Source organism: Narcine bancroftii, chromosome 7, assembly GCF_036971445.1.
Source record: "Narcine bancroftii isolate sNarBan1 chromosome 7, sNarBan1.hap1, whole genome shotgun sequence".
Taxonomy (NCBI): Eukaryota; Metazoa; Chordata; class Chondrichthyes; order Torpediniformes; family Narcinidae; genus Narcine; species Narcine bancroftii.
The window spans coordinates 42,309,680-42,320,244 of record NC_091475.1 but is presented as its reverse complement, the minus strand read 5'-3'; the positions used below and the strand labels follow the sequence as shown (position 1 = coordinate 42,320,244).

Here is a 10,565-nt window from a genome sequence, read left to right as displayed (position 1 = left end):
ACCTCTAAAGCAAACAGCTCTTCAGAGAAACTTTTACTCACTGCAGCTTTTATAGCCTAATGGTACATTAGTATTCACTGAATACTAATGTGGGATTATGTTGGTGTAATGAAATCTGGAGACACACATGAACTTCACAAAAAAAATGAACTAAAGTTGCACCATGGCAGTTTGAGAATTTGAAATTCATTGTTTTTAAGAATGAAAATGCTAGTATTGACAAAAGTAATAAAATTAGATTGTTGCAAACAACCAGTATGTTAATTAATATCATCAATATGTCACACAACTTTATTAATAAAGGTTATAACTGTATAATATCCTGTTTTAAAACTTCTTTTCATTATCTCCAGAAGACTTTGATTTTCTAAACATCATGTATTAAATTGGTTATATATTAAATTATCCAACCTCAGAAAAATATAAAATTACATCAGAAAACACCTCGCAGGTTAAACAGAAACTTGAGAGAACACTGCCGTAGATATTTCAGGCATCCGCTTAGTTTTTAAGAACATTTCTGGTCTGAATCCAAAGTTGTTGGACAAGAATGAGATTATTCAATGCCTCTAGAAATTTCTATTCAATTGTAACAGAAAGGTATTCCATGATGCATCAAATGTATAATAATAAATGTAAACTAAACCCAATTAAAATGGATAAACCAACTATAAGCAGAGTTTGTTTAAAAACAAGATTAAATGGAAACAGTTAATTTAATTGTTACATTTTGAGCAAAGCCCATATTTTTCTTAACAGAATACATCTGTTTTGTAATTATTGCTGACATTTATTTAGGCATTCAAGGAGTTCCATCCTGATAGCAATCCGAACATGCCACCCCAGAGGTATAATTCTAATGTATCGAGTTACAATTGGAGGACGCAGGAAATTCTGTACTGATGACGACCTATCTGAATTTCCATAAAACACCTGTGGATGGGAAAAATAATCCTATAAAAGTGAATAAAACATATAATTTAAAATCAAAGCTTTCTGGTAATATAATGGGTGGATGATGCACCTTCCAAGAGAGCTAATTTCTGGCAAACATTAGATATTATGTAACCCAAATAAGCAAACACTTTGGAGGATGTGATTTAGTCCTTGTAAGTGATTAAATGGGATAACACTAAGCATAATTATGAGCAGCATGGTGTCATGTTGAAAAAAAATTCAAATGTAGAAAATATTCCAAAATGCCTCAAAGGAACAATATAAAATAAAAAGGTGTGGGAAGAGATTAGAGATGTTTGGGGAAGGAATATCAGAGCTTGACAGCTTAATCTTGGGTCCAATTATAGTTGAAATGATAGATGAAGAAAAACAGGGATCTTGGCAGGTCAATAGAGCGGAAGAGCATTACAGAGATAGGGAGAGGAGAGAGCAAGGAGAGATTTGATAATAGGTGAGGTTTTTAAAGTGAAGATCTTAATTAACTGGAAGACAGTTCTATCTGCAACAGGTGGGTGGATCTACTATAAGGTAGGATGTGGACATATCTCACTGGTATTTTCATGTGTTCAATTTAGTATATTTAACAGGCAATGTAATGTACTGCCAGAGCTTGAATTGTATTACATAAGACAGAGGATGTCATTGGTCCTTTTAATTTATCCCTCACCTTATTTCTAAATGTTCGAGTACTTGATTGTTTCCTGTCTGATCTTTAGAGTAAACCCAGTTGAAGATTTCATCAGATCTGTACTTTGTCATCCATTTATCAGCATCACATCTTCCTTTTGTAACGATTTCAGAAATAATTTATTTCTAGATAAGTTCCAGTACTTACTCGATTGTTTCCTGTCTGATCTTTATAGTAAACCCAGTTGAAGATTTCATCAGATCTGTACTGTACACTGTACTTTGTCATCCATTCATCAGCATCACATCTCCCCTGTGTAACAATTCCAGAAATAACTCTAATTTCCTTCAGGTCAATCTGAAGCCATTGCTGATTATCCTGGTACCTCGACAGCCACGCACATCTGTAAACATTAACAAAAATGGTAATAATGAAAATACATATGGAACAATAATGAATGCAAACAGCAGAAGTGATGCCTCAAAGTTCCCTCTCTGCAGTGAACCCTAATTGTTCATTTACCTCCTGAATTTGCTGTCACCTTGAGTGGATCTTAGATACAAACCTGCATTGACAAGCGGGTATCCAAATGAATGAGCAGCCTCACACAAACTTTCTGAACATCAGCAACAAAATATACCCAAATCTATGTCTTTGCCAACAATCCAGCAATCTCTTCCCTTGCTTCCTGTATATTCTATGGTATATCACAACCAGTCCTGGGGACTTATCCATCCAATATTTTTAAGACAATCCAGCACTTTTTTCCTTCTTAACCTCTATATTCATCTGGCCTCATATTCACCAAGGTTCCTTTCCTTAGTGAACACTGAAGCAAAGTATTCAGTTAGGACCTCCCCTACCTCCAGGCGCATTCCCCCCATTATCCCTAAGCGGTCCTTCTCTCACTCTAGTCAGCCTTCTGTTTTCCACATATATGTAGGACACTTAAGAGTTCTCATTATCCTATTTGCCAAGGCCTTTTCATACACCCTTCTGGATCTCAAATCCTTTCCTAAGTTCCTTCCTGGCTATCATTTAATTCTCATGTCATTCCTGACATTTGCTTCCTAAACTTTGTGTATGCTTCCTTCTGTCTCTTGATTAACTATCCCACCTCTTTTGTCAACCATGGCTCCTTTACCTTACCATCTTTTCCCTGCAAAAGTGGTTTTTAAACATCATCCACATTTCTGCAATTATACATTTTTTTTTCCATTTTATCTTTTCCTATGCTTGTCCATAGATATGCTAAAGGTTAGAGAGTTGTGGTCACTGTCAACAAAATACTTTTTGTCTTGCAAAAGAGAGGAATGTGTGTTAATGAGTGTTGCAAGACTGTTTAAGTGGTGCCATGATTAAATGATAGGCCACACATATGGAGCTTAAGGTTCAATGATTGAGTGAGACACATGGTTGTTAGATTGGCACAATTAGCATAGCGATGAGCATCAGTGACCCCGGATTCGAATCCAATGTTCTCTGTAAGGAATTCATACGTTCTCCCCGTGACTGGATGAATTTGGTCTGGTTTCCTCCCACCCTTCAAAATGTACAGGGGTTGTAGATTAATTGGGGTATTTGGGCAGCACAGACTTATAAGCTGGAAGGGCCTGTTACTGTGCTGTATGTCTAAATAAATAAGTGCTGATGGAGATTGTCGATGCATGATGGAGACACAGTACATTTCACAGGTCATAGAAGGTGACTTTTCAGTTAGTACGGTACTGCTGTTGAAGATGGACCTGTTAACTTTATCCATCCATGTAAGACAACTGATATCTTGTGGCACTTCCTTTGGCATTCAGCTCTGGCAATTACTGCCAAGGCCATCTTTTCTCACTACCTTCGCTGTTTATAACTGGAGTGCTGGTCAGCCCGTTGTGTAAACTGAATTCCTTTCCAAGTTTGTACATCTGACAATAAGACAACTGGTTTGGCATCCATAAAAACTTGGAGTTGATGTTATCTCCGTTGTGCTATTCTTGAATGTTGCTCAGGTTAGAATAAGTTCTACAATGCTTGCCAGCACCTGTTGCAGCCACAAATGCTCACCCCATAAAATAAAAGTGGTTTAGGAGGTAAAGATAGATTACTGATGTTTAATGCCTTTGAAGTTAAAACACTGTTTATATCTAGCTACTATTAAATGATTCTGCAGCTTTTTCTCCTACCTCGTAATACTTTTGCTTTATTTTCATTATGTTCTTCTCTACCTTATACGTTTGTAATGTTTCGTATTTTATTTTTTTGTCCGCCAATTCTCTTTTTGTTGTATCTTCCCTTGTTGCTAGTTCTTTTTCTGTACTTACTATTTCCCTTTCCAGCTGTTCTAGTTCCCGATTGTAGTCCTTTTTCATCTTTGTTACATAACTTATTATCTGTCCTCTAATGAAGGCTTTCATTGCATCCCATAATATAAATTTGTCTTTCACTGATTCTGTATTTATTTCAAAGTACATTTTAATTTGGCGTTCAATAAATTCTCTAAATTCCTGTCTTTTAAGTAGCATGGAATTTAATCTCATCTATTTGTTCTTGGTGGGATGTCCTCCAGTTCTATTGCTAATAACAGGGATGAATGATCAGATAACAATCTAGCTTTATATTCCGTTTTCCCAACTCTCTCTTGAATATGGGCAGATAACAAAAAATTGTCAATCCTTAAGTATGTTTTATGTCTACTCGAATAATATGAGTATTCCTTCTCCCTTGGGTGCTGCCTCCTCCAAATATCCATGTTTAATTTCCTGCATTGATTTAAGCATAAATTTGGCCACTTTATTCTTTTTGCTAGTCTTTTGTCCAGTTTTATCCAACTTTGGGATAAAATTAAGGTTAAAATCCCCTCCCATCAATATATTCCCCTGCGTATCTACAATCTTCAAAAAAATATCTTGCATAAACTTTTGATCCTCTTCATTAGGTGTATATATATATATTGATCAAATTCCAGAATTCTGAATATATCTGACACTTTCTCATGACATACCTCCCTGCTGGATCTATTATTTCCTCCTCTATTTTGATTAATCATTAAAAATGTACCAATATAGCTACACCTCTGCCTTTTGAATTATATGATGCTGCCGCTACATGCCCTACCCAGTCTCTCCTTAATTTATTATGTTCTACTTCAGTTAGATCCCTTTCCTGCACAAATGCTATATCTTTTTTTTCAGTAAATTTAATAGCCTCTTCCTTTTAATTTGGTTATGTATTCCATTAACATTTATAGTCATATAGTTCAACATGGCCATCTCATACTCTGTTTACACCTCATTTCCACTTCCTCACCACCACCTTTCCCCTTTTCCCCATTTTCATCTCTCAGTTTTCCCTTTTTGAACTCAATGTATGACAGCACTTCTAAAACATAAAATACTTCAACAACTTCCACATCTAAAATTCCCTTAACCCTAAGTGTTGCCCCTTATCCCTTGCCAGGCAACCACAACTCCCCTCTCCATTTGGATTGCGAACCCACTCGCAAGCGTCAACTGATTTAGCAGTGACTGTTATTCTCTCCCACCCAACCCCCTCCAGAAAACTTTTATCTTCACATTTAACAAAGCTCACCCTCTTTTTTTTTTACTCCTTTTTTTCTCCCCCTTACTTCCCTTTTCTTTCCCTTCTTTAGATCTTACTTATACATTATTTTTACAGCTTTATATGTAGTTTGTCATTGTTTTTCGTTCTTGTTACATCTCTTCATCTCTCCTTCGTCCTGCAGGCGTTCTGCAAATTCTTGTGCTTTCTCCGGATCCGAGAACAGTCTGTTTTGCTCCCCCGGGATAAATATTTTAAGCACAGCTGGATATATTAACATAAATTTATAGCCTTTTTTCCATAGGATCAATTTTGCTGTATTAAACTCCTTTCTCTTCTTTAGGAGTTCAAAACTTATGTCTGGGTAAAAAAATATTTTTTGACCCTTGTATTCCAATGGTTTTTTGTCTTCTCTAATTTTATCTTGTCGTGTATCTCAGAAATTTTACTAAAATGGATGTTGGTTTTTGTTGTGGCTGTGGTTTCGTGGCTAGTGTTCTGTCTACCCTTTCTATTTCCATTCCTTCCTGAATTTCTGGCATTCCCAGGACCTTTGGGATCCATTCTTTTATAAATTCTTTCATATTTATGCCTTCTTCATCTTCCTTCAGGCCCACTATTTTTATGTTGTTTTGCCTACTATAGTTTTCCATTATATCAATCTTCAGAGCTAACAACTCTTGTGAAACATTAACTTTTTTGTCACTTTCTTCCAATTTTCCTCTTAAGTCATTCACTTCCATTTCTACAGCCATTTCTCGTTCTTCCACATTTTCTAATCTTTTCCCTATTTCTGTCATGACCAGCTCTATTCTACTCACTTTTTCTTCTGTACTTTTCATTTTTCTTTTCATTTCACTAAATTCTAGTGTCAACCATTCTTTTACTGCTCTCATTTGTTCTTGAAATTTTTTTTATCTATGTCCATTCATATTACCTTCTATTCCTCTGTGCAGAGCTTGGTCTTCTTCTTCTGTGTCAGCTCTTGGGTTTGTGCCTTCTATTTCTCTTCCCTTTATCTATGTCTCATCTGACTTTCTTGTTGAGCTGCTTGTCTCAGTTTGCTGGGTGTTTTTTTGAATAGCTTCTTGCTGTTGGTCCTCTTCTTCTGGGTTAGTTTATCTGTTGGGCCTCCTGTTGCTGTTTTTCTTTCCTATCACTTTCCTCTTCTTCCAGCTGAGAGCCCTGCTGTCGGATATCTCTCAGCTGGTCGCACTGTGTAAGTTCGCTTCTCAGCTGGGACCCCCTCCCGTCGGTGTTTTCTTTTTCCTTAGTGTGCGCAGTTGCGCACTTCTGTTTGGCTCAGAGAGCCATTTTTCCTGTCCAGCGGTCGGGAGGTCGCAACTCTGTGGGGTCGCCACCAACCTCGGGGAGCGGGCTCCACTCTCCATGATGGCTCCCTGCCTTTTCATGCAGGTAAGGCCTTCTTTCTCTTCTGGCATCTTTTCTTTTTTTCCCCATTGTTTTTGCTTTTTCCTTCTTGGGTGCCATTTTTTTTCTTTTCTCCACACCTTTATCTTTTATTTGTTGTGTTTCTTGAATTTTGTGTTTTCCTCACTTTATTTCTTCTTTTCTGGAGAGGGCTGGTATTCTCCTACCATCCACTACTCCATCACGTGACTTTTTCCAATGATTATGCAGCTTTAAGGATGGACTACTGCTTGCATTGAAAACAATTGATGCGAGTTAGTCGCACATCATTATGTACTTATTTTACATGGGTATCTAATTTAGCCCCTAGCACCAGGCATTTTAACAAAATCACCTTAATTTGAGCACACCCCAGGTTTAAAAATAAGTGCAATAACAGATGTGTGGTTCAGTTCACAAGCTATTTGAGACAATTTAAGACGATGATTAAAACCCAAACCTGTGGATTCATGCTTTTCATTAATGCAGATTGCAAAATTTTGTTAAGACTATATATATTTATGTATGAAAAGTACACAATATAATATCAGTCATACTACTTGAAGGTGTTTTTTGCTAAACTTAAATTTTGAAAAAAAATTCTATTCAGAAGCTCAATAGCTGATTAACTATATTTAAGCAGCTAATGAAATGAATGAATGATGAGTTTTACCTCAATGTAAAGTATAACTAAATTACAAGCAATTAAAAAAGGAAAATTACAGAAATTGTCAACAGAGTATTAAATCAAAGATTAATTGGGATGTTGTGAAATACTTACCCAAAACCCTGGCTGTTTATCCTGGCTTTGTTTGACATCCAGGAAGAATACCAGCCGTTGTAATGATCTTCATTGGAACAGCTTATCTGATCTTTTGTAACAGCTCCAGATTCAAACCCAAGGGCCTGATGATAAGGACACTCTATAAAAAGCAATTAATTATAACTTTCGTTGCAAAGACTTCTGAATCATTCATGCAAATTAGCTTACTTGCAAGATTGGTAAAAATTTCAATAATAACATATTTCTGAGCACAATGAATGGTCAACAGGTAAAATAGCAGAAAGAATTTGAAAGCAAGATAAACAGGGCAGATGACTAACCAAAAGTTTGGTCAAAGAGGTAGGTATAAAATAGCACATGAAGAGAAGATAGAGAGACAGGCTGATTTGAAAAGCCAAAGGCTCAAGCTACTGAAGGTATGGCGATCAATAATACGACTTAGAAAGAAACAAAACATTCAGTGCACATTGGGTGGGCTGAAATGTTTTCCACCCTCTCAATCTTTCACAAAAGTGTCGGGAATCCATCAAAGGTAAACGGGAGGAAGTAGTTAAGCAAAATTGAAGCAAGAATAACTTTAGAAGGAACAATTGACAATATAGTACTTGAGTAAAGTGAAGAGCCATTGGTAGTTGAGCTATTTAATCCAAATAACTTTGAGGAGCAGAATTCAATGCTATATTGCCTCTTTGACATTTTATATTCTCTATACCATTTTGTCCTGCAGTAGGTTCCTGTTTAAGCTAATGACAGGCTGAATTAGTCTTTTTAACTTGTGTTAATTCATGAAATTCAGCTATGATTTTGGAATGGTTTTTAACACCACATCCCCCTTGCTTTCAATTTTCATTTCTTTACTCCACCAACCTTCACTTTTGTGACCTGTCTCTTTCACAGTGATGTTAAAAATATGTGGAATTATTCTGAAAGGCACCAGTGTTTTACGTTAATTAAGGGGTTTTGATGATTCAGTTCCAATTTTTTTTACACTTTGTTTTCCTTTCAAATGGGATAAAAGAGCAAATCCTTGGCACCATCATGTAAAAGTAACCTTTCAATTGCTGACACTGCAGTGCACTAATATAGACTTGTGTGCATTTGAGTCACTGTCATGCTTTGTACCTGAATATCCCGATATGACCTAATGTCTGGACAAGATTCCTCTTACAAATTGTGATCTATGCTGTGTCATCCTCAGGGGTGGAGGTAAAAGATTACCTGTTTAATCTCTGAACATCACATTGAGATAAGGTTAACAAATGACCGTGTTCTTTTCCTATCACTATTACATTCTAATAATGACCTACATCTTTTTGGGTCGATGTCAGTGGTCAATTCTGTGTGATATAGATGAACTAGATTATCTATTCCAGTGGTAAGATTTTTTCCAGGAATCAGTATTCAATTTGATTACATTGATGCTTTATGAAATAGTTTGTTTTGAGAATAAAGTCTGGCAGGATCTTCAGGAATAAACATCAAAATTAAACTGAGTGCCTACTAAAACCATATTAAAATTTTGGAAAGTCATTCTTGCCTGGCATACAATGTAACATTGATGCTCCTTGTATAATCCCCTGGGTTCTGTTAGGTCTGTCATTGCAATTACATTTGCAAGTCTTGTTACATGACTGATCCTCATTTTCATCCTGTAAGTAATATAAATACAGTGATGAATCTCAAGATAGTTAATTGTCCCTGGTGGATGACTTGCATAGATAACTTGCTTTAAGTTGGTTAAACATGGTACTAGTAAAACACATTGGGGAAAGAGCAAAAAAACAGAGCAACTAGGGTTAAGAAAAGCAGGAAGAAAAATGATAAAGGGAGAATAAAGGAATATCGTGGTTGAAGTATGTTATCACAGGAAGGTAAAGATATAATTGTGAAAGATAGAAAGTAAAGATGGAAGAACTAAAAGGTGTGGGACTGTGTAAAGAACCATCAGCAGTTGGGAAATAATAGGGTTATGATAATAATTTTTAACTTCCCAAATATTGACTGGGACTGTTTTAGAGCTAGTGATTTGATGAGTTAAATACGTTTTAAAGTGATTTGTTAAATACGTTCAGGAAAGTTTTTTTTAAGCCCAACTGGAAGAGTCCACGCTCAACCTCCTACGAAATGAGGCTGGGCAAGTTGTTGATGTGCCAGTGGTAAATATTTTATGAATAGTTATGGAAGAAGATTGGACTGGGGTTGAGGGCAAGGCTGGCAAGATTAGGAAACTTTGGTTGATTAAGGGTCTGATCAGGAAAAAGGCAGCATGTATCAGGTATAGGCAGCTGAGATCAAAGGAGGAGTATACGGGTGTTGGGCACTACCAGTTGCCCCAATAATCACAAAGACTGAGGGGAACGATAGGCTTTATTACACACAAGACTTGCTGGCCCAGATCCAAGCTAGGTAAGTGCAGAGAAGGAAGAAGTGACTCTACCTTTATGGCCTGGGTCACAGGGGAGGAGTCCAAGGAGGAGTCTAGGAGAGGATGTCATCAAGAGGGCGGGCCAGCCCATGCCTGTATCGGCTAGTTTATACAATAACCATATCATTACATTCACCCCCTCGTTTTAAATACAAACCACAGGGAACAATAACGAGAAAGGGAGAGAAAGAAAAAAAAGGAGTACAAAAAGAAAAACACCGGCGATTTCCTCCTCTGTCGGACTGATGGGGGGCCGGCATGTCTGTGCTCTGCTCCTTGGTGAGGGGAGGCTGTCACGGGAGAGGCTGTCACGGGAGAGGCTGTCACGGGAGAGGCTGGGGTGGGAACAGTTTGGGTGGGGGTGATGGTGGGGGAATCTTGGGGGGATGGGTGGTCCAATGTCTCCCAGGGGGAGAGGCAGACAGTGAGCCAGGTGGCTCGGACTCCAGGATTGTGGTCCTGTGTAGTGTGATCAAATCTGTAGGCTGGTCGGCGACAGGCAGGTCAGTTTCGAGATCTCCGGCCCTTGCCAGGTCTTGGATCGGTACAGTGTCCTCATGGCCATCAGGGTACCTCACGAATGCTATTGGGGGTTTGTGTATGAGGTGCACCGCTTCCACCAGTGGATCTGTCTTAAGGCCCCTGACGTGCTTCCATAGTAGGACTGGCCCTGGGAGGAAACATTCGCCAATCTCCTAGGGAAAGCAAAGAGGTGTTTATGCGGGGTGGTGTTAGTTATGGTGCACAACAGCGATTGGATGGCATGGAGCGCCTCGGGCAAGACGTCGTGCCAGCGGGACACTGGCATGTTT

The 10,565-nt window shown here is 37.9% G+C and overlaps 1 protein-coding gene across 2 annotated transcripts in view; it reads right to left on the bottom strand.

Annotated features, from left to right (window-relative positions):
• Nucleotides 1-232: 232 nt before the first annotated feature.
• Nucleotides 233-10,565, bottom strand: part of rs1a (retinoschisin 1a) — a 31,933-nt gene continuing 21,600 nt past the window's right edge. Inside the window, exons 2-5 of one of the 2 annotated variants that reach the window (XM_069889834.1) lie at nucleotides 8,866-8,977; nucleotides 7,326-7,467; nucleotides 1,793-1,988; nucleotides 233-933 (exon numbers count right to left, since the gene is read on the bottom strand). In XM_069889834.1, coding sequence (XP_069745935.1) covers nucleotides 778-933; nucleotides 1,793-1,988; nucleotides 7,326-7,467; nucleotides 8,866-8,977 — 606 coding nt within the window. In that variant the 3' untranslated portion in view covers nucleotides 233-777. The remainder of the gene's footprint in view (nucleotides 934-1,792; nucleotides 1,989-7,325; nucleotides 7,468-8,865; nucleotides 8,978-10,565) is intronic. The other variant, XM_069889832.1, reaches the window with a different exon arrangement.